The following is a 23,748-nucleotide window of genomic DNA, read 5'->3' as shown; positions in this document are numbered from 1 at the left end:
TAGAGCCTGAAAATTGATATAAATGTGAGAGAAGAGCGGGTTTAAGATAATTGTACTAAATGGTACTAAATAGTACTAAATTTGGTTACAGAAGAACGAGTTGGATTTGGCAATGCTTACTATGGTTGTTCGAAAACTTTTGGCTGGAAAAATTGGATGTGGGTCCATTAGTCCATGGTATTACTAATATCCTCCTCGGATAGATGGATTTTTAAAATAAAATTAAGAGACACAAGTTACCATGCGTTTACAAGAGGCAGGACAATAGAGTTCATATATTAAAGGGCACAATACCAAAATGTACCTTTGTTGTTCATATTTATTCGTTGGTAATGTAAAAAAAATGTTGTATCTCCTGTATTTCATTTTTTTAAAGTTTATTGTGAGCAAAAACCATGTTACAATAAGAAGGTAGAACAGCTTCGCAAAATTGCAATATGACAGCTTCCTGCCATATTTTATAACCTCAGCACTTTGCCTATGGTATATATCACTTGATACGGCCAAAACGTGACTAGTCGAAATAATGGCTTAGATACTAGGTCTTTTTGGAACAAATCTGTATCAGGACATTTGGAGTGGATTCAGTGATGTCCGTCCGTCAGTCCGTCCGTCCGTCTGTCTGGTTGGAGCGCACGATAACTATCGAAGGAAGTATCCACTTTAATCCAAACTTGGTGCATCGTAATATTATTATCAACCATAAATCGGGTTCGAAGATGCGCAATATGGGCCTACTCCCTCTGATACCTCCACCACAAAAGGTCGAAAGTTTAAAAAATATATTTTATTGCACAGAAAGAGAAAGGATAATTCGATTTTGCTCCAAATTTGCAAATTCTAATATTTGCAGCAGTACAATAGATAATATCGGTTCGCTCTTTCTGGTACCTCCTCCACAAAGGGTCAAAATGTTGAATATTCATGAAGCTCATAAAACACGAAATTAACGATTCCATCAAGATTCGGTGCATCTCAATATTTCCATTAACACAAGATCTATTATAAAGATGGTAGAGATCGGACAATTTCTTCCGGTAACTCTACCTCGAATGGCCGTAGTCTTGAATAACCAAAACGATCATAAAATCCGAAATAAGCATCCAGTTCTCTTCAAATTACACACATCACAATATTTTTATTAACCCAAGGCCTGGTAGGAAGATGGAATATATCGGTCCACTCCTTCTATTGATGATTTTACATAAAATTGGATATAAATGTTCGATTTCCTTCAAATGTTGCACATACCAATTATTTTATCTGTATTAGATGAAGTATGAAAATGGAATACTTCGGTCGACTACATTTGGTACCTCACGCACATTTTAGCATTTTCTAAAAATTATCACATATCTCATATAAAGTGGGGGAAGTAGTCAATATGGCCCAAATCGGGTACGTTGTTATATTTATATCAGAGTTATATCAGATGTGAAGGGAATATTATTGATCCACTAAATGAAAATAAATTGCATTAAACCGACATAGGCTGAGGGTATAAATTTGTAAAACCGACTGATACTTTTTAACTTGTTTTAATTTCCATTCCATTTCATTCCTTTGTCCATTTTTTCCATTAAACGACCTCTTACTTTTGTAAGCTGTTTATGTTGTGTTAATGTTGCGGTTTTAGCAAAATTTCTGAATTCTATATCGAGGTATAATAATTTACCATTTACCAAAGATTTAACACATGTTTTCCATTCATTGCGATTGTATCAATTATCATACAAAAATATTTGAATGTAAACGTGCGTTAAGAGTCATGAGAAAGAGCACATTGATTTTTAGTATTTTATAGCATACTTGCAGGCGCTCCACACAATTTTTAATCTAACCCTAATAATGAATATAATATCTTTAAAATCTAGTATTCGAACAATTCTATTTTAAGCTTCAATTGCTAGTGAAAATTTAAGTTAAAGGCTTCATGAAGAGTGGGCGTACCGTTGGGCTATATTCAAAATGTGCTCCCACATAGACAGTTCTCTGCTCCAGGTTTGTTATTGCGAACTCTGTCAGGAGAAACCGTTATATGGGGGATTTAGAAAAAAACGTGGACCTATGTATACAATTGCCTGCCACTGTGTTCGATGTGTGTTGTGAACATTAAAATACTGAATGGGTGGCATTATATGGGTGTTAGAGGAAAAAGTGGACCCATATAGACAATTTTCTGCCCGAAGAGGTAGAACCCATTATGAACCCTAAATACTATTAGAAAATTCGGCTTAAATAGTAAATATATCGAATATCGAGACGCTTCTTTGTATATGTTTAAATGTGTACCAGCATGGCCCATTTACGAACTCTTCCTGCCTACAAACAAACACAGTAGAAATACAGGGTGAGGTAAACAAACTGCAAAAAAGTCAAAAGCCATAATTTTTACATATTTTTTTTTGTTTTTAATTTGATTAAATAAAAGCAAATATAGCAAAGCAAATAGCATCAAATTTTAGAATAAGTTTAGATTTGTTCGAATTGGTCAGCTTTGGTACGAATTATGGCCTTCAAACGACCAATGAAACACACACGCTTCCCGAATGTTGCTCTGCGGTATTTTGGCCCATTCCCGGCGAAGCGTTTTCTTGAGGTGATCGACACTTTGGTGTTTTTTAGTCCCAACCTTGCTTTCCAAAATACTCCAGACACAGTAGTCTAACGGATTGGTATCCGGAGATTTTGGTGGCCATTGTGCGCTGGAAATGAAGCGAGGAATCTCATTTTGTAACCATTCTTGGGTGGTGCGTGTTGAGTGCGATGGTGCTGAGTCCTGTTGGAATGTCCAAGGTCTACGGCCAAAATATTTGCCTGCCCAAGGCTCTAATACACCTACCAGAACATTTTCGCAATAATAGTCGGCATTTATTCTGATGCCACGGTCGATTAATACGAGCCGAGAGCGACCATCGGCTGTTATGGCGGCCCAAACCATCACTATGGCCGGCGCTTAAGTTCTGGTTGCCAACCGAAGGTGCATATTTTCAGCTGACCTCTTTGGCAAGTAAACACGACCATTTTGTTTTTTTTTTTACAAACTGCTGGACAACGATTGTTTTCTCTTCGGAATGTTCAAGTTTCTCGGCCAAAATGTTTGCGTGCTGAAGGCCTTAATACAACCTCCAAAATATTTTCGCGATAATATTCGGCATTTATTCTCATGCCATGGTCAACAAATACGAGCGGAGAGCGACCATCGGCTGTTATGGCGGCCCAAACCATCACAATAGCCGGCGCTTGAGTTCTGATGGCCAACCGAAAGTGCACATTTTCAGCAAACCTCTTTGGCAAGTAAACACGATCATTTTTTTTGTTTACAAACTGCTGGACAACGAATGTTTTCTCAACGGAGAAAACCAAATTCAGCAGTTCACCACTTTCGGCCAAGCGAAGCAAGTCTTTAGCTCCTTTGAGTCTATTTTCTTTTTTTCTTTCTATTTTCTTTTTTGAAATTTCAATGGCTTTACCCCGAGCTCATTTTTCAATATTTGCCGAATGGGATATTGCGATATGTTTAGCTCACAAGCCATTTTTCGGTAACTGGAACGCGACGCGGGTTCCGATCAAGTCGCTGCATTACTTTCCGAACCATTTCTGCTGATGTTGCTGTTATCTTCGTCCACTTTCTTGACGTTGGGCTACGCTACCAGTACCACGGTAACGAGCGATGGTACGAGGCACAAAAGATTTATTCACATTTAAATGCTGGAGAGCTCTAACGATAGCCATTTGTGGTTTTCCAGCCAAATATAAAGAAATCACATTATCTCGCTTGCATTCCATCACGAATAACTTTTTTATCTGGAAAATTCTCACCAAAATGCTTTTGTACGCTTGTAAACAATATAATGAGATGTCACTGGAATAATTTTAACATCTGTCGGACTAGTGGCTTGCAAATGACAGCAGTCTGAATTTGGTTGCAGTTTTTTTATCTCACCCTGTACATCTGTCGGTAAAACCAGCCGATACATTTTAACTTGTTTTTTTTTTTAATTTCTATTTGACTCAGTGACATTCTTTGTCCATTTTTCCACACACAAATTTTTGAATGAATGTTTTAAAAATTAGCATTCAAAATGTTGGAAGTCTTTTTCCATTAAAAAAACTAGCTGAAACTATCAAAATACTGAATAGTTGCCGTTATATGAGTGTTTTAGGAAAAGTGGACTCATATAGGCTATATGCTGCCTGAAGAGGTAGAACCCATTATGAACCCTAAATACCGTTAAATGTTTTTAGAGTAATGTTGTTATTAATTAAAATATAATAATTTCGATATTTGTAATTAAACATTTTTTAATCTTACATGGGTCTCAAAATTCCCAGAAATAATGTGATTTTTGTTCCCGATTTTCCGGTATAAAAAATGGGTTAAAGCCAAACCATCAAATTGTTATTTGGAAATCTTATCGGGTGTTAAGTTGTTGTTAGCCTATCATAACACTTTAAAGCTTTGGGTTCTTGCAAAGTTAGTTTTTTTTTGGCAGGGATGGGAAGTGCCAACATTAATATTCTTCCAAAATGTGGTTTTATTTATTCTTAAAATATGCAGTTCTTAATTTAGATATTTTCAATAGGTCTGTCCTTATCTTTACCATGAAATCATCCCAGCTCTGATACATAAGATAAGAACACTTAAAATAATTCCTAGGAAATTGAAATAATATTTAATGAAATTGACAAACAAAAAGTTATTATCTAAGCATATGAATTATCATATTATGATTCCAAAGATGGGAATTACAGTAAAGATAATGTCACTTGACTTGTCCTAATTTAACTTTTTATTATTCTTACATTTAAAAACATTAGTTAACTTATGTTTCTTTATATGTTAATAAATAATAAAACATTCATTAACACAACAAATTAAACACTCCCAGCTCTGATGCAAATAGATAAGGCCACTTTACCACCAAAAATTATATTATTTGCCAAGAAAAATCTAGTTTAGTAAGTAATAGAAAGTGAAGCGGTTCGTTTTTTGGTTAATAAAAAATGAACGAACCTTTGGTCGTTAAACCCAAAAGATATCCCACAAATCTTCTGCCCCAAGAGCATTGGGATAAACGAGTCTGCTATATTCGCAGCAATTGCCAACAATTTCTCAATAAAGTCCATGACGCTGAAGTGTACGACGACGATGTGTGGATTGTGACACTGCCGAAATGTGGTACGACCTGGATGCAAGAACTCCTGTGGCTTGTTATGAACGACTATGATTTCGAAACGGCTAAAAATACCAATTTGGAACAACGTTCTCCATTCATGGAGTAAGTTGGAAACAATTTTGATAGTATTTTAGGTTAAAGTTTTTTTTTTACACCTCTCTGCCCTTAGATTCGATTATATGATTCATAGCGATTTGGATCGGTCGTTGAAACCAATTGAAGATTTGAAACGACCGCGTTTGGTAAAAAGTCATCTGGCCCTACCGCTCTTGCCATCGCAAATTTGGGACAAGAAACCAAAGGTAAACTTTAACATTCGGGGATAGAAAATTTTTTGTGTAGGAACAAGACCTCTTCTATAGGAAGAAGACATTTTCCACGGATAGAAGATCTCCTCTATGAATAGGCGACCTCTTTTTTGGCTAGAAGACCTCTTCTATGGATAGAAGACCTTTCTTATGGATAGAAGACTTCTTCTATGGATAGAAGACTTCTTCTATGAATAGAAGACACTTTCTGTGGATAGAAGACCTCTTCTATGGATAGAAGACCTGTTCTATGGATAGAAGACCTCTTCTATGGATAGAAAACCTCTTCTTTGAATAGAAGACCTCTTCTATGGATAGAAGATCTCTTCTATGAATAGAAGACCTCTTCTATGGATAGAAGACCTCTTCTATGGATAGAAGACCTCTTCTGTGGATAGAAGACCTCTTCTATGGATAGAAGACCTCTTCTGTGGATAGAAGACCTCTTCTATGGATAGAAGACCTCTTCTATGGATAGAAGAGACCTCTTCTATGGATAAAACAGACCTCTTCTATGGATAGAAGAGACCTCTTCTATGGATAAAGAGACCTCTTCTATGGATAGAATACCTCTTCTATGGATAGAAGAGACCTCTTCTATGGAAAGAAGAGACCTCTTCTATGGATAAAAGAGGACTCTTCTATGAATAGAAGACCTCTTCTATGGATAGAAGGCCTCTTCTATGGACAGAAGACCTCTTCTATTAATAGAATACCTCTTCTATGGATATAAGAGACCTCTTCTGTAGATAAAAGACCTATTCTATGAATATAATACTTCTTCTATGGATAGAAGACCTCTTCAATGGATAGAAGACCTCTTCTATGTATAGAAGACCTCTTCCATGGATAGAAGACCTCTTCTATGAATAGAAAACCTTTTTTATGAATAGAAGAACTCTTCTATGAATAAAAGACCTCTTCTATGAATAGAAGACCTCTTCTATGAATAAAAGACCTCTTCTATGGATAAAGAACTCTTTTGTATGGATAGAAGATCTCTTCTATGGATAAAAGACCTTCCCTATGGATAGAAGACCTCTTCTGTGGATAAAAGACCTATTATATGACCTCTTTCAAAACTTCATATTTTACATATTTTCCCCCAAGGTCGTCTATGTCGTACGCAGTCCCAAGGATGCCTTTGTCTCCGAGTATCACTTCTTCCATCACATGGGTTTGGTGCCACCCCAGTGTTCTCTGGAAGATTACATTAAAGGACGAATGTACGACAAGGATTGCAACGAACAATTCGATAATATGTACGAATTTTATCAATTACGTTCCGAACCTTGGCTATTCTATACGAGTTTTGAACAAATGAAATTGAATTTGCGTCAAGTCATACTGGATGTTTGTAAATTTCTGGGAAAATCAATCGATGACACCATTTTGGAACGGATGTTGAAACATTTGTCATTCAAGGAAATGAAAAAGAATCCACGAACCAATCATTTGTGGGAGATCGAAGAAGTTCGTAAAATGACCAAAAGAGAGGGTGGTGATTTTAAGTAAGTAGAGCCATCATTTGGTTTGGGAGAGAGAGCGAGGGTGAGAGAGGATAATTGTTTTTCTCTTTGATTGTTAGTTTCTGTCGCAAAGGAGAAACGAATTCTTACAAAAAGGAACTGTCACCGGAAATGGTACAAAAATTGGACGATTTTGTAAAGGAAAAAGTTTCCAACTATGGCATAACATTGGATGATCTGTTGTTGTTGAATTGATTTGTTAACTTTTTATTGTAAATAAAAAAGTTGTTGTTTATATTTACTTAAACTTTTCAATTATTTTAACTACTCTTCCTTCCATTGGATGAGTTCAGGTATTTATTGTAGGAAAATACAACTCTGTAGCAATTTTGTCTTGTGTAAACGCCATGTTAGTTTCCTAGAAGAATCGAACAAAAATGGCAATACTCACATAACTTTGGTCATATACGGGATGAGATGAAAAACAGCAACCAACTTCAGACTGCTGTCATTTCTATGTCACTCGTCCAACAGTTGTTAAAATTATTCCAGTGACAGCTCATTATATACAAAAGCATTTTGGTGAGAATTTTCCAGACAAAAAGTTATTCGTGATGGAATTCAAGCGTGAAGTGTGATTTCTTTATTTTTCCCTGGAAACCCGTGGCTATCGTTAGAGCACTCCAGCATTTAAATGTGAAATCTTTTGTGTCTAGTACTATCGCTCGTTACCGTGATACTGGTAGCATAGCCCGACGTCAAGGAAGTGGACGGAAGAAAATAGCAACATCTTCAAAAAGTAAAGAAGCGACTTGTTCAAAACCCGCGTCGCAGTGGCCGAAAAATGGCTCGTGAGCTGAACATATCGCAATATTCCATTCGGCAAATATTGAAAAATGAGCTCGGAGTAAACGCATTGAAATTACAAAAAGTGCAAGAACTTACACCGCAACCGAAAAAAATTGACTCAAAAGAGCTAAAGAGTTGCTTCGCTTGGTCGAAAGTGGTGAACTGCCGAATTTGGTTTTTTCCGATGAGAAAACATTCATTGTCCAGCAGTTTGTAAACACACAAAATGATCGTGTTTACTTGCCAAAGAGGTCAGCTGAAAATGTTAACCTTCGTTTGGCCACCAGAACTCAAGCGCATGCCATGGTGATGGTGTGGGCCGCCATAACAGCCGATGGTCGCTCTCCGCCCGTATTAATCGACCGTGGCATCAGAATAAATGCCGAATATTATTGCGAAAATATACTGGAGGGTGTATTAAAGCCATTTTGCCCGCAGACCTTGGACATTCCAACAGGACTCAGCACCATCGCACTCAGCACGCGCCACCCAACAATGGTTACAAAATGAGGTTTTTCGCTTCATTTCCAGCGCACAATGGCCAACAATATCTCCGGATACCAATCTGTTGGAATATTGTGTCTGGAGTATTTTGGAAGGCAAGGTTGGCACTAAAAAATACCAAAGTATCGATCACCTCAAGCAAGCACTTCGCCGGGAATGGGCCAAAATACCGCAGAGCAACATTCGGGCAGCGTGTGACGGTTTCAATGGCCGTTTGAAGGCCATAATTCGTGCCAAAGGAGACCAATTCGAACAAATCTTAACTTTTTCTTAAATTTGATGCTATTTCCGAACATTTTTTGCTTTCACTCAATAAAATTTAAAAAAAAATGTACGTTTGACTTTGTTGCAGTTTTTTTATCTCACCCTGTATATAAGAAGGTCTTCGATGAGAAGATATTTTGTTATTATATAAGATCTATTTTTCTGAAATGAGAAGGCCTATTGATGTCCCACAGGAATTTTGGATGTTGGAGAACATTGTTCATCATGAATACCCCGTTATATTTAATATTTTAAGGTTTGCGGACAAACCACACTCATAAAAATTCGAAAATTAATTCCACAAGCTAAAGATATACCAACAAACCGAAAACAGGCATGCAAACAATGTAGCGACAAAATTTACTTTTGAATAGCTTATCAGGTGTTATATTGTGGTTTGTTTATTAAACTCAAATTCCCTCGTCAGATAAGGGCCATCTCTAATTTGCCTAAAAGATAATCTGTTTTCTTTGGATTAGGAAAAAGGGAATTTTGTCAGTTCACCACCAAGTGTCAGTGGAAGTAAAACACCTTCTTCATATCTCTTCTAATTAAAATGATCGAACCCGTCGAAGTCAAACCAAAACGTTATCCCACAAATTTCTTCGCCCAAGAATACTGGGATAAACGTCGTTGCTATGTTCGTGGCAGTTTCCAAAAACAACTCGACCTTGTTCACAATGCCGAAGTTTTCGAGGACGATGTCTGGGTGGTGACATTACCCAAATGTGGTACAACCTGGATGCAGGAGCTGGCATGGCTTGTTATGCATGATTATGATTTTGAAACGGCCAAAAATGTCGATTTGGAACTACGTTCTCCATTTATAGAGTAAGTTTCGAAAGTAACTGTGTGGGTGTTTTGGAGGGAAATACTAAGTAATGTTTGATAGTTTTGATTACATAGTTCATCGCGACTTGGAGAGATCGTTGAAGCCAATAGAAAACTTAAAACGTCCACGTTTAATAAAATCTCATCATGCCTTACCGCTGTTGCCGTCACAGATATGGGAGAAGAAACCTAAGGTAAATTTTTCCGTTATGTTTTCAAAATTTATGGTGAGAATACATTAAAACGCTATTTTGAATGGCTTAAGTCATCGGCTGGCTTCTTCTGAAAAGAAACAAGTAAAAAAGCTGTAAGTTTGGTCAGGACGAACTTTGAATACCCTCCACAATTTGGAACGAACTTGTCAATTTTCAAAAAATTAAAATCCTTCAAAAATTCTGTTAAAAGCTTAAAAATATTGAATGTAGCCGTTACATTAGGGTCTATACAACGACGTGGACCTGCATAGGCAACTTTTGTTATAAACGTTTACAATATTCTAATGCAGAACTTGAAATGAAAATTCTGTGAATAATGTAGCTAAACTTATGAAAATACCGAATATCTGGAGGTACCGTTATACGAAGAGGTGGATCTGCACAGACAATTTTCTGCCATAGGCTGTAGTATCAATTACGAACTTCAAATACCAAATGTGATTAATGTCGCTAAAATCATCAAAATACCGAATATCGGGGGGTACCATTATATGGGGGCTATACGAAGACGTGGACCTGCACAGGCATTTTTTTGTCATAGGCTGTAGTATCCATTACGAACTTCAAATACCAAATGTTAAACAATTCGCTGAAATCACCAAAATACCGAATATCGGGAAGTGCCGTTATATGGGGGCTATACGAAGACGTGGACCTGCACAGGCAATTTTCTGTCATAGGCTGTGGTATCCATTACGAACTTTAAATACCAAATTTGAAACAATTCCGTTGAATAATGTCGCTGAAATCTTCAAAATACCGAATATCGGGAGGTACCGTTATATGGGGCTATACCAAAACGTGGACCTATATGGCCCATTTTCAATGCCAAAAGTCCTGCAGACATAATACACAGTTGAGAAAATTTTTATCAACCCCCTTCTTTTGTTCGAAAGCTAGAGTGATTTTCACACACGGGCAGACGGACGGACATCGCTAAATCGACATAGAATTTTGCTGATCAGGAATATATACATACTTTGTGGGATCTGAAATTTATATTTCGAGGTGTTAAAAACAGTAAGACAAATTCATTATACCCTCCATACTATGGTGGAGGATATACTAAAAAGGAGCGGAGGACCAAAATCGAACTAAGCAACCTAAAACTCTTTTGTTCCTCTACGAAGAAACCAGCCTAAAGGTGGGAATACATAAAGCGCTTATCTGGCTGGCTTAAGTTATCGGAAATGAACAAAGGAGCCTAGGGACAAAATCGAACTAAGTCAACCTAAAACTCCTTTGTTCATCTACGAAGAAGCCAGCAGATGATTTTAGCCAACCAAACAAGCACTTTAGGTATTTCAACCCTAACCTTTACTTGCCAATCGATTAGTGTACGAATTCTCCCACTATTGGAATATACCCCTCATCTCTCTTCTATGAAATACTCGATCACTAATTGGTTTAGAATGAATTTTATCGTCCCTTCAAAACATTTTGTTTTAATTCAACAACCAATCATTTCCTCCCCAACTCTTCATATCAAAAATCAAGGTTATCTACGTATCACGTAATCCCAAGGATGCCTTTGTCTCCGAGTATCACTTTTTCAATCATCAGGGCCTGCTTGCACCACAGTCCGTGGACGAATACGTCAATGGACGAATGACAAAGGCAGATTGCAATGAACAATTTGCCAACATGTATGAGTATTACACACTGCGTTCCGAGCCATGGCTATTCTATACCAGTTATGAAAAAATGAAATTAAATCTACGTCAAGTCATTTTGGATATTTGCGAATTTCTGGGTAAAACTATCGACGACACCAACATGGAACGAATGTTAAAACATTTATCCTTCGAAGAAATGAAAAAGAATCCACGAACTAATCACCTATGGGAATCGAATCAAGTGCGACAAATTACAAAAGCAAAATTTGATGATTTTACGTAAGTATAGAAAATTTGAAGAGGGAAATGTGGAAGAGTGAGAATTAATATTTTGTGTGCGTTTCTTTATTTTAGATTCTGTCGCAAGGGTGAAACAAATTCATACAAAAAAGAACTATCACCGGAAATGATAGAAAAATTGGATGCCTTTGTAGAGGAAAAAATTGCGAAGTATGGCCTCACTTTGAATGATCTACTGCTGTTGAATGAAAATAAATCCTGATTTTAATATAATAATAATTTAATTCAAATAAAAAATAAATAATAAAATAACTTTGTTTATAATTGCAATATTAATAAATTAAAATTAAGAAGGTAGTCATTTCAAATAAAGTTATCCGTCTCTTCCATCTATCCATTTTCTGTAATTTTCCTTATCAAATGTCAATGGATAGAAGGCTGCCATCTATGATTTGTGTGTGTACAATGGAAATGAAACGAATGAGTGAATGAAAAAATTGTAAACATAAAGCTGAAAATATTTTTCGGTTACCTTTTTAAAAAAACAATAATCCTGCCCCTGGCCATGGCAAAACAATAGAGGTAGCCTCGTTTGCTAAATCGAATATGGCAACCCCTTTTAAACGAGCTCTACCTTGTCATTTTTTAAATAAAAATTATTGTAATATCTAAAATAAATACGTATGACGAGTGACATATTTGACACGTAAAATAGTTATTTGTTTCACATCTCAGGAAGACGAGATTTATTTATCTTTTATTGGACCCAAAAATGGAAAATGTATATTCTTCATCTCTAGGAAACTTTCTAGCTCTTTTGACTTGCTTAATTCATCGGCTGGCTTCTTCGTATTGAAAACATGAGTTTTAGGTTGACTTAGTTCGATTATTGGCCCTACGTCCCTTTGAAGGTGGGAATACATAAGGCGCTTATCTGGCTGGCTTAAGTAATCGGCTGGCTTCTTCGAAAATGAACAAAGGAGCCTAGGGCCAAAATCAAACTAAGTCAACCTAAAACTCCTTTGTTCATCTACGAAGAAGCTAGGCAATGACTTAAGCCCGCCAAATATGCGTATTTTCACCCTGATATTTTCCGAAGAATCCATCCGATGACTTAAGGTGGAGTACTTAAAACCCTTTCTTGTCTGGCTTACTTGATTCAAGTATAAGGCCCCAGCTCAGCTGATTACCAAACGATCTGTCAATTAAATTTGAATTCGCTTCAACCAAAACAAACTCCAAAACTATGGTAGAAGAATACAGGTAGTCGCATTGCATAGTTGCTGGGACAATGAACTGTAAAACCAACTTTTAAATTGAAAATTATAAATGAAAAATTATTCCAATTTCTAAAAAAAAAATAAAACAAACATGATCGCCACAAAATTCTTCTGTCAATGCGAAAATTTTTATTTTCGCCTCAAGCATAAATTTTGACATTTCATCGGATAAAATAACAGCTGTTTTTAGATTAATTCGCTCGAAGGAAGACCTTAAGTTGGCAATACATAAAGCGCTTATCTGGCTTAAGTCATCGGCTGGCTTCTTCGTAAAAGAACAACGAAAGGAATGTCCATCAAAATGCCAATAGCCGATTATATCATCTGTTGGCAACACTACACTGCATATTCTAAATTGCAGTTTACACCAGACAAGTTATCTCCGCCATTGTTCTAATTGTCTGTATTTGAGATTTGAAAGAAGATATGAAACTAATAATCGATTTTTAATGATTTTCGATTCTTGTTCTATGAAAATTAAAAATTTTAAATACAAATTTGAAATACAAAGGCAAGATAGAGCTACCAGCTGATTACAATTTTTTCTAGTGTGCCCAACTTCTGTCAATTTTGTGTTTGTTTTGAAAAATAAAAACAAAATATTTTTAAAATCAATTATTGGAAGAAACCTACATTGTCCGGCGCGTATTTAAGATATTAACCAGTTTTGTCATGGAATTGAAAAATTAAACAGTTTAGATCGTATTTTTAAAAGAAAATCCAGGCACTTCTTTCATTTTAACTCAAGTCTAAAATCGGGCGGGGCCGACTATATGATCCCGTACCCTAAAAGAATTTATTAGTCAATGAATCAATTTTCACTAAATTTGACGGAGAAATTTTAATCTGTTTTCCCAAATAACATTGCAATAGAGTTCATGATATTACTTCGTATAATAATTTTGAACACATCTGACAAAAAGCGGGCATAAACTCAGGGCTGTATTTCTGCAGTTTTGCGAAGCTGTTCTACCTCCTTATTGTACCATAGCCCAAAGCAATTAAAGAAAATTTTGAAAAAGAGGAGGTGAGAGTCAATAAAAGACTTTTTTGGTTGGCGGGCTTTTTTGTAAAAGAACAAAGCAGTTTTAGGTTTACTTAGTTCGATTTTGGCCTTTTATGTATTCTCACCTTTAGAAGGCTAAAATATAATAAACTTTCAGCATGGAAATAAGCGAAATGAAGCAAACCACGATATGTAATTGTTTTTTTTTTTTTTTGTCAATGAAACGCAACGCCCTCAACAAAACCTTGATTCTGTCTTAGCCTCTATTAATATTTACTATTGTATGGCCGTATGTATCAAGGGTCAATGAAAACCAAATACAAGCATACAAACGATAACTTTCTAATATTCCTCTTTCCTTCCTCTTTCTTTCAGAGCTCAGTGAACCTGCAGATTTCGAAAAGGCCATAAATGAAGCGGGATTTGGTTTATTTAATCTTCTACTACTTTTCGTGGCAATACCAGCAACGTTGGCAAATGTCTTCTCGACCACAACAATGGCATATATTCTGCCCATAGCTGAATGTGATCTCCGATTGACGCTCTTCAATAAGGGAATGCTGAATGCGGCCACCTATGCTGGTATGATTGCCTCAGCCATTGTTTGGGGCTATCTGGCCGATACACAGGGTAGAAAGAAAATTCTCGTCGTTGGCTATTTGGCAGATGCGGTGTGTGTAGTTTGCAGTTCCCTGTCGCAGAATTTTGTTATGTTGGTATCCTTTAAATTTTTGGGAGGTCTGATGTAAGTTTGACGATTCTAATTACATTCTGAAATCATGATAATAAAATTTTCATCTCTGTAGAGTTAATGGGCCGGGAGCTGTTTTGTTTACATATTTGACAGAATTACATGGTTCCAAACATCGTCCTAGGGTCTTGATGATATTGGGTATGGTGCAATCGTTTGGTACCTTAATATTGCCAATTTTGGCCTGGTTGGTTTTGCCCAGAGACTGGGAATTTAAGATCGATGATTTTAATGGTAAGTTGGAGGGTTCGGGGGAATCAAATACTCCCAACTAAAATATTTTCTTTTTCTACAGTCCACACCTGGCAAATATTCCTGTTTATCTGTGCCCTACCCAGTCTCATAACTGGTCTTATCCTTATAATTTTACCCGAAAGTCCCAAGTTTTTAATGTCTCAGGGACGCAATATGGAGGCACTAAGAGCATTTCAGAAAATTTATGCTTTCAATACAAGGAAACCAAAAACTTCATATCCGGTAAGTAAATATGAAAAAAAAATGTTTTAAAAATCCCCAAACCTATTATATAAATTCTCTCTACAGATCCAACACCTTATCGAAGAAGTGCCCACACGTGATACAAATGCCAATGATGTCATATTTACCATTGAGAATAAACTACAATCGGCAGATGCGGAAAATGCCGCCAAACAAAAGGCGAAACGACCACACCGCTCAATGGCACAGAGTCTGCGCGAAGGTTGGCAACAGGCCAAACCAATGTTTCAAAAACCATTGCTCTCTAGGTCACTGCATGTCTATCTAATGCAGTTCTGCATTTTATTGGGGTAAGTAAGAACAGGGTGACATTTGTGGACTGAAAATAACCTAGAGTTCTCTTTTATGTTTAGTTTGAACACCATTCGATTGTGGTTGCCACAATTGTTTGCATCAATTGCTGAATTCGAACACGAATATGCCGACACAGATGAATCGGCAAATCTCTGTGTCATCTTAGATTATAGTGTGAATAAGACAGCCACGGCTATAGCCACCTACACTGGAGAATGTACGGCGGTAAGTAATCATGCTTCGGACGTATGAAAGTTTTCTAAAATTAGTAGAATTCCTTTATCGTAATGATATGTTTCATATTTGTTTAATTAAGACTTTGGAATTCCGGTCAAAACGATGTCTAATTGAACACCATCCATGTCCAACCCATCAAAATTAAATTTGCTTTAAGTTCCTTCGAAAAACACTCGACAACAATTTTACACCAACTTTAAAATCAGTTCTAGGAGCCATTCCGTTGATCAATAAAAAATACAACGAAGACTCTGACAAAAACACATATGGCGCCCAACATAAATACAATCTAGCCTCGTATATTTTTGTGCTTACAATGCCAAATCAAAACAATTGTTAAACAAGTTAAAAAGCATACCCTCAGCCAATGTTTGATTATTTTAATATAAATAAATCATATGGCGCCCAACGAAAACTCACTCTTAACCCAAATATAATTCTAAAATTAAAACGATATGAGCAAAAAGGAGCATTCACAAATATCACCGCCTACTTTATAATCAAGTTGTTTAATTTCACATTGACAAAATTCACTTCTTCTCACTCAATTTTGATTCCATAAAATTTAGACTATCAAACAATTTATGAAGAGTAACTTGTTTTAAGTCTTTGTTCATAGTATATTTATAAACTATATGGCGCTCAATGAAAAAGGGGTCTAGTCCCATATATTTTTAATATTTTGACCAGAAGTTGTTTAATTTCCACACTTACCATGAGCCTATGTAATTTTGGGCGTTAGTCTACTTCGATAAAAAATATGGAGCCCAACGAAAATTCGTTCTGAATATTTATATTTATTCGATATAATTTAAGGCTATCAAACGAAAAACCATTCTGTGTATTGTAAATTCCTAGAGCAGAAGGTTGTTGAATTTTTTGGACAAGTTTATTCTTTGCCACATATTAGGATACTTCGGGAAATGAAAATATAGGGCGCCAAAAGAAATTGCATTCTGACTTCGTATATATTTTTTACCAAATTTCGTAAATTTACTCTTTTCCCCTAAATTGTGATTCAATAGTTAAGGACTCCAAAAAAATGGCGCCCAACGTAAAAACATCCTGGTCCTGTATATTTATAATTTTTGGAACAGGAAGTTTTATAATTTACTATCCGAAGTTCATATGACATCCGTATTTACATTCGTGTACATTTCTAATCTTCTGAGTAAAATTCTACATTTTTGGGGTTAAACAAATTACATAATTTTTCCCTTTCTGCTGCTGAGGTGTCTATAACTCCGAACACAAAGCCAAAGTTCACAACACACTGGTATATGTGTATCATTTTAAATAAGCATACACTCTAAATTTTTCTGTAATTTACCTTGCCAAATTTAACGGAATAGAAAACCTCAAGAAAAACACGAAAATAACATCCGATTTCATTCAGACTTGGCATATTTCAATATTTCCATCAACACAAGATCTGTTATAAAGATGGTAGTGATCGGACCGTTCCTTCTGGTACCTCCCCCACAAAGGGTAAACCTTTTGAATAACCAAAACGATCTGAAATAACCATTCGGTTCTCTTAAAATTACACGCAGAACAATATTTTTATTAGCCCAAGGTCTGGTGTGAAGATCAAATATATCGGTCCACTCCTTCTGGTACCTCCCCTACAAAGGGTCAAAATTTGGAATATTCATGAAGCTCATAACACACGAAATTAACATCCGATTCCATTAAGACTTAGCACATCTCAATATTTCCATCAACACAAGATCTGTTATAAAGATGGTACAGATCGGACCATTCTTTCTGGTACTACCCCCACAAAGGGTCAAAATTTTGAATAACCGAAACGTCCATAAAATCCGAAATAAGCATCGGGTTTTCTTCAAATTACACGCATCACAATATGTTTCTTAACCCAAGGCTTTGTGGACGGAATATATCCGTCCACTCCCTGTGGTACCTCCCAAAGAAAGGGTCAAAATTTTGAATATCTAAGAAGCCCCCAAAAACGCGAAATTAACATCCGATACCATTTAGACTTGATACATCTCAATATTTTCATCAACACAAGATCTGTTATAAAGATGGTACAAATCGGACCATTTCTTCTAGTACCTCCCCACATAGGGTTCAAGATTTTTGAAAAACAAACCGCTCAAAGGAAGCGAAATAAGCATCCAACACCCTTCAAATTTCACAAATACAAATATTTCTGCTAACACAAGATCTATTGTGGAGATGATATATATCTGGTACATCACCCACAAAGGGGCACTATTTTCAATACTTATATATGTTATAACTTGCGATTCTTTACAACTAAACATTTCTCTTAATCAGAGATCTAATATGAATATGTAATTTATCGGAATTTATGATTTCGCATATAATTGAATATAAATGTATTTTTATCTGTATTAGATGAAGTATGAAAATGGAATACTTCGGTCCGCTATATCTGTTACCTCAAGCATATTTTCACATTTCCAAAAAAAAAAATTGCATATATCCCACATAAAGTACAGGAATTAGTCGATATAGTCCACATCTGTGTTGTTGTATTCAATATTGGACAACTTGTGGTCAATATTGGAGAACTGCTTCGGAACCTCCCCCTTAAAGGTCAACCGTATGAATAATTATAAGTCAAGGATGGGGGTATAAATCTGTCGGCAAAAACCGACTGATATTATTTTACTTGTTTTTTTTTTTTCAAAAATTTGGTCCACACTGCTCAATCTTGCAGATCCATGGCAAAACTGGTTAATATTTTTAATCCGCGCCCTGCAATGTACTTTTCTTCCAATCTATGATGCATACACAAAACTTACCTAATATATTTTATTTATTTATTTATTGTTTTTCAATTTCAGAATAAGGATGTATCCGTCGATACATATTTGAACAATATAATTGTAGCTATTGTGGGTTTGGTTGGTTACTGCTTTGCCGGGCTAATTGTGCGGGCCCTGGGACCAAAACGTTTATTGAGTGAGTAAATAATAAAACTATTAAGTACATGATTTAAAATATTTTCCATTTTTTTCTTTCAGCTTATGGACTGCTAATATCTGGAATATTGGGTTTCAGTCTGTTTTGGTCTAACAGCGGCCTAACCACATTGATAATATCTGCCTTGTTTATAACCGTTTGCAGTATATCAACCTCATCGCTGTTGGGTATGGTTGTGGCCATATTTCCCACAACATTAAGGTAAACATACATGGCTCGCTTTTCGTAAAAGAAATTTGTAACAAATAATTTGGAAATTCTTTTTGCAGAACAATGATTGTGGCCATAGCCATGATGTTTGGACGGTTGGGTGCCTTGTCGGGTAATTTAATGTTTCCCGTGCTGGTGGAAATCGGCTGTGTTCCGCCATTTATAATGGTTGGCGTGGTGTTGATATGTATGTTGCCTCATATTTGCGATTCCAAATTTAGTTTTGTAATATTCGATTTTTTTCATTACAGTTTCAAGTGCCTTATCCTGCATATTACCGAAGAAAACAACCTTTACATAGGACTCTTATTAGTTAAATTGAAATTAGAACAAAGTACTTAATCTATATACATACGGTATTTTAGAATAATTATAGTCATTGTTTGGAGGAGGATTGTGGAGTTCAGTTCATGTGAATTGTTTACGATTTGAAATGTTGAACAAATTAACTCAAATGATAATCTCTAGAAAGTGATATAATTTTATTTTTGTCCGCTGGAAATTGAGAGATCTAATTCGAGTCGTAAACCTTGCGATGGTTGTTGTCATATATAATTTGAATGTGATTTTTTATCTTATCATAGTAGATCATAAAATTGTATTTTTTTATAAAATTATTTTATAAAACTATGTAAATAAAGATTTAATAATTTAAGAAATATATAGACATAGATGATTTCTTTCAATGTGGCTAAATGGATAAATATTGAAATACCGAATAACGGGAGGTACCGTTATATGGAGCGCCCATCAGAGCTAGAATCCATTACGTACTACAATTACCAATATTTAAACCAATAAAAGAAAAAACCATCCATTTGGTACAAATTTGGCATTTTTCAAAAAAAAATCCGTTAAAAATTCTGCTAAAATCTTGAAAATACCGAATGCAGCCGTATATTAGGGTCTATATGACGACGTGGAATTGCATAGGCAACTTTTTTCATTAGCTATTACAATATTCAAATGCGAAACTTGCAAAAAAATGTTTTTATAATGTAGCTAAAATCATCAAAATACCGAATATAGGGAGGTACCAAGGAGGTTATAAAACGTGGACCTGCAAAGAAAATTTTCTGGCATAGGCTGTACTATCCATTACGCACTTCAAATACTAAATTTGAAATAGTTCCGGTAAATAATGTCGCTAAAATCATCAAAATACCGAATATCAGGGGGTACCGTTATATGAGGGCTATACGAAGACGAGGATCTGAACAGACAATTTTCTGTCTTAGGCTGTAGTATCCATTTCGAACTTCAAATACCAATTCCGCTGAATAATGTCGCTTAAATCACAAAAATGCCGAAAATAAGGAGGTACAGTTAGGTGGGGGCTATACCAAAACGTAGACTTACATGGCCCATTTTCAATACCAAAAGTCCTCCAGATATAATATGCATTTGAGTAAAATTTTATCAACCTACTTCATTTCGTTCGGAAGCTAGAGTGATTTCCACAGATGGACAGACGGACGGACATCGCTAAATCGACATCGAATTTTATGTTGCTCAAAAATATATATACTTTGTGTGGTCTAAAATGTATATTTCGAGGTGTTACAAACGGTATAACAAACTTCATATACCCTCCATACTATGGTGGAGGGTATAATAAAGGCGAGCTCGCAGTCAAAATACCTTGAAGTGGCCGACATATTAAAACCACCTCTTTGTCATTTTAACAGAGCATTAGAACTACTCTTCAAGGAGAAAGCCAAGTGTGCTGGTACAATGAACCACGTATCACCGTGGTACCAAAACAAATCTGGCCAGATATCTCCTCGCGTTACGGATAACAATATGATCTCAATTTTGGGATACTAACGGGCCACCTCATCATCTGATCAAAACCGTCCAAATGGGATAACATCAGGCTGAGTGAGAATCTTTGAGAGAATGAAACGATCAAACACCTTTTATGCCATTGTCCTGCCCTTCACATTGTAAGAGGCTGACTTAAGACCAAATTGGTCATCCTTCAAATCGCTAAAATTTGGAATTTGATTTAAATTTTGGAAGTTGATTTTGTTGAAAATTGGGGCCAAAACCTCTAAAGTCCCCAAATATGGAGCCAAAACAAAAAAGGGTTCAACGAGGAAAACTTTTGCAGAGAAACTGAAATGTAATATTGCAACGAATTTTCTTGGGAATTGAGAAAGAAACCGTCTTCTAGGAAAACAGTATTCTAGAATTAATATCAATGCCTTCGTACATGCTTGCTGTATCGTGCTTTATCAGCTGTCGGGCATAGAATTTTGCGCTAGCCATGAATAAAAACACTTTTTGGGATCTCCGAAGAATATTTCGAGATATTTGCCTTCTATGACCTTCATTTTATGGCGAAAATTATAAAAAATATCAGCCACATTTTGTTTAAAACCGTAAATATCCCATGTAGATTGAATGGATATGTTTTATAAATTTCTACTTAAGCTGCAGCAAAGCAGCTTTGCTAACTTCACCTAGTTTAATTTTTCTTTAACATCTTAAATTATATGTTTTCCACTTTTCTGCTTTTAAAGAAACACTTTAATTGATTATCAAAATTTTCATTTTTAATTATCAGAGAAATAGCTCAATTTCAACAATACATATTTTCCAAATGCTATATATTTTTTCGCATGTTACAAGTCTAGAGCCAGAGATATAAATATCCAAACTTGATACATCATTTGACTACTTTCATTGAAATGTTTTGTTGCCTAGCTTGATTATTGCCATTTCTTGACTATCATCTATTATGTATTTTACATTAAATCTTTATACACAATTTATATTATTATTATTAGTTTTAAAAAAATATTGTTTTCAGTACTTGAACTTACACTTGCAATTATGGCAAGTTTTGTTGTTATTGTTTCGGTTTTTTTTTTTTCTTTAATATAGAAATATATCTAAATAAAAATAATAAAATTAATAAAAAATGGTAGTTAACCTACAGCTACTAATAACTAACGTCAGAACATAAGCCCAACCACACCTGAGGTTATTCCATGTTATCAATGACACTGCACATAATACGATCCAATTGATGGACAGCATCAGATTTGCTGTTATTACTCGCATCCTGTGAATCGACTTCCATTTTAATATCACTCTCACTCATATCGTCATCTGTGATTTCGGGCAGGTCACTAAAAGCCGTATTCACAATGTCACAGACACGTTCCAAATGTTTTTCGAAACGTGTTGTGGTCTCCACACGTTGGCGTTTTTGTGTTTCCATCATCACCCGTAGGGTTTCGCGTGCCTGATGTGGTCGAAATTCATTTAACAAATGATGCATATGGACAAACAATAAACTAAGGTCATCAATCTGAAGAAGAGAATATAAAAAATTATGAAGATAAAATCTTGGAAATATTATTACAGTAAACCACATACCTTCTCTGTTCGTCGCGGACTATCCGGATATTGTATTAACAAATCTATAAGATCCAAAAAGTTTACAAACAGTGAATGATTTAATTTCTTCAATTCTTTTCTTCTATCAAAATGCAGAGGTATGAGTCGTTTGATGTTCTGTGATTCCAATGAACGTATCATTTCCTCATTGTTATACTGAATGCCGAACATACTGTAGCCATCTGGAATGGGTGGTGGTGGTCTTGGTGCCCTATTGCGTCTGATATTTTCCTCGGAGAAAAGATTTATATACTGGGATGGTGGTAGAGGTAGACTCATCACCTGTGACTCCTGCTGGGCCATTATTGCAGATTTATCCTTTCTTCAGCAACCTTTAATTTATTTTGTACTAATTGAGTGAATGTTTAATGTTTAAATATATTACAGCAATTGGCTTGAAGTTTAGTATATTTTCCAAATATTTCTTTAAGAATCTATCGTGAAAACAGACTTTCCTCTAAAACTAAACAAATGTCACATATCTCTTCTTCTTTCTCCATTATAAAGTAGTAATTCACGGTGAAATGATAAATATTATACACGCAGCGTAAGGCGCAAAGGTGAATAGCCGGGAAATGTTATGTTTACATCGAAAGATTTTACTTCAAAAAAATTCAAAGAAAATTGTTATAAACGGCTTTATTTGATTAGATTTAAAGTACAAAGCTAGACTTTTTTATGGCTGTATCATGGAAGAAGAATACAGGTTGGCGCATCGACACAGGTGATGAGACAAAGAACTGTCAAGCTAATTTTTAAATTGAAAATTAAGAATGAAAAACGCATATTATAATAACCTCCGATTGACGTCGTATAAGAAAACATATAAAAATATGCTTATATATGAAAAATCATTTTAAAATTTTTGACATATCAATGTCAAAATTGTTGCATCTACCTATATTCTTCTACCACGGGCTGTATCAAAAGTTATAAAGATACTACGACTCATGGTAGAAGAATAAAGGTAGACGCATCAACCCAGCTGCTGGGACAATGCAAATTCGATCTAATGAAGATAAAATTGTTACTCAAATTTTATTGAGAAAGTTGATACATAAAATGTATGTACCATTAAGAAAACCTAATCCTTTTTTACATCAACTCAAAATGTATAAAAATTATGATATAATAATTACAAGGATGGGCAGCATGGTTATTTTGTGAAATGAAATGTTTGTGGCAAATATTCAGAGTGGTTAAAGGTATTACATAGTCGGCTCCATCCATGATTAGCCCAACATGTGTCGCATAAATTAAGTATTTTTACCGAAGGTCGGCCTTTTTATCCTGATTAAAACAACATAGACTTTTAAGGGAGAAACACATACTACCTGTGACACTGAGCCCGGAAGAATCCCAAATCGCAGTCTTTTCTTCATTATTTCTAAACTTTGGTTCGCTTAGCCCGTTCGGACATGTCGTAGCGGAAAAAACTCAAGGGCAGAATGGCTGCAACCTAAACAATAAATATATTAAGAAAAACTTGGGTTCAAGTTAGGAGTGTTGGACAAATTCCAGAAGAGAATATTTCAAGTCTCATTCGAAGGACGGCTACTTAAAAAGAGTATCAAATTTTAAAAAAACAATAGCACATAGGGTGTGCATAGAT

At 35.6% G+C, this 23,748-nt stretch overlaps 4 protein-coding genes across 5 annotated transcripts in view; 3 read left to right on the top strand and 1 right to left on the bottom strand.

Annotated features, from left to right (window-relative positions):
- The window catches only part of LOC101887747 (synaptic vesicle glycoprotein 2B), a 63,601-nt gene extending 44,212 nt beyond the window's left edge, over positions 1-19,389 (top strand). The window contains exons 2-10 of the mRNA XM_059128049.1: positions 14,138-14,507; positions 14,569-14,747; positions 14,809-14,990; positions 15,057-15,301; positions 15,365-15,530; positions 18,380-18,497; positions 18,560-18,719; positions 18,788-18,915; positions 18,980-19,389. Coding sequence (XP_058984032.1) covers positions 14,138-14,507; positions 14,569-14,747; positions 14,809-14,990; positions 15,057-15,301; positions 15,365-15,530; positions 18,380-18,497; positions 18,560-18,719; positions 18,788-18,915; positions 18,980-19,029 — 1,598 coding nt within the window. The 3' untranslated portion in view covers positions 19,030-19,389. The remainder of the gene's footprint in view (positions 1-14,137; positions 14,508-14,568; positions 14,748-14,808; positions 14,991-15,056; positions 15,302-15,364; positions 15,531-18,379; positions 18,498-18,559; positions 18,720-18,787; positions 18,916-18,979) is intronic.
- On the top strand, positions 4,952-7,258 carry LOC131804828 (sulfotransferase 1E1-like). Its single transcript, XM_059128065.1, has 4 exons — positions 4,952-5,282; positions 5,350-5,482; positions 6,599-6,999; positions 7,077-7,258. Exons 1-4 carry the CDS (start codon positions 5,008-5,010, stop codon positions 7,210-7,212), a joined length of 945 nt encoding a protein of 314 aa, XP_058984048.1. The 5' UTR covers positions 4,952-5,007; the 3' UTR covers positions 7,213-7,258.
- LOC101887911 (luciferin sulfotransferase) lies at positions 11,236-11,749 on the top strand. Its single transcript, XM_005185878.4, has 2 exons — positions 11,236-11,515; positions 11,591-11,749. The coding sequence occupies exons 1-2, from the start codon at positions 11,265-11,267 to the stop codon at positions 11,736-11,738; spliced, it is 399 nt and encodes a 132-aa protein (XP_005185935.2). The 5' UTR covers positions 11,236-11,264; the 3' UTR covers positions 11,739-11,749.
- Positions 19,390-21,259: 1,870 nt separating the features above from the next.
- Positions 21,260-22,638, bottom strand: LOC101901533 (mediator of RNA polymerase II transcription subunit 7). Of its 2 annotated transcripts, XM_011295216.3 has the most exons (3): positions 22,522-22,638; positions 22,116-22,468; positions 21,260-22,047 (listed from the first exon to the last, which is right to left on the bottom strand). In XM_011295216.3, the coding sequence occupies exons 2-3, from the start codon at positions 22,437-22,439 to the stop codon at positions 21,718-21,720; spliced, it is 654 nt and encodes a 217-aa protein (XP_011293518.1). In that variant the 5' UTR covers positions 22,440-22,468; positions 22,522-22,638; the 3' UTR covers positions 21,260-21,717. The 2 variants fall into 2 exon arrangements, with proteins under 2 accessions (XP_011293518.1, XP_005185929.1); XM_005185872.4 differs by having other exon boundaries at positions 22,116-22,629.
- Positions 22,639-23,748: the final 1,110 nt, after the last annotated feature.

Source organism: Musca domestica, unplaced genomic scaffold, assembly GCF_030504385.1.
Source record: "Musca domestica strain aabys unplaced genomic scaffold, Musca_domestica.polishedcontigs.V.1.1 102, whole genome shotgun sequence".
Lineage (NCBI taxonomy): Eukaryota > Metazoa > Arthropoda > Insecta > Diptera > Muscidae > Musca > Musca domestica.
Note: the sequence above shows the minus strand (reverse complement) of the source record. Positions and strands in the feature narration are given on the sequence as shown.

Bases quoted from the DNA above. Each gene is read 5' to 3' on its own strand.
- LOC131804828 (XM_059128065.1), top strand. From the start codon at position 5,008: ATGAACGAACCTTTGGTCGTTAAACCCAAAAGATATCCCACAAATCTT. The intron at 5,483-6,598 runs GTAAACTTTAAC...TTTTCCCCCAAG, and splicing joins TTTGGGACAAGAAACCAAAG to GTCGTCTATGTCGTACGCAG. The intron at 7,000-7,076 runs GTAAGTAGAGCC...TTTGATTGTTAG, and splicing joins AGAGAGGGTGGTGATTTTAA to TTTCTGTCGCAAAGGAGAAA.
- LOC101887911 (XM_005185878.4), top strand. From the start codon at position 11,265: ATGTATGAGTATTACACACTGCGTTCCGAGCCATGGCTATTCTATACC. The intron at 11,516-11,590 runs GTAAGTATAGAA...TCTTTATTTTAG, and splicing joins GCAAAATTTGATGATTTTAC to ATTCTGTCGCAAGGGTGAAA.
- LOC101901533 (XM_011295216.3), bottom strand. From the start codon at position 22,439: ATGGCCCAGCAGGAGTCACAGGTGATGAGTCTACCTCTACCACCATCC. The intron at 22,048-22,115 runs GTATGTGGTTTA...TCTCTTCTTCAG, and splicing joins GTCCGCGACGAACAGAGAAG to ATTGATGACCTTAGTTTATT.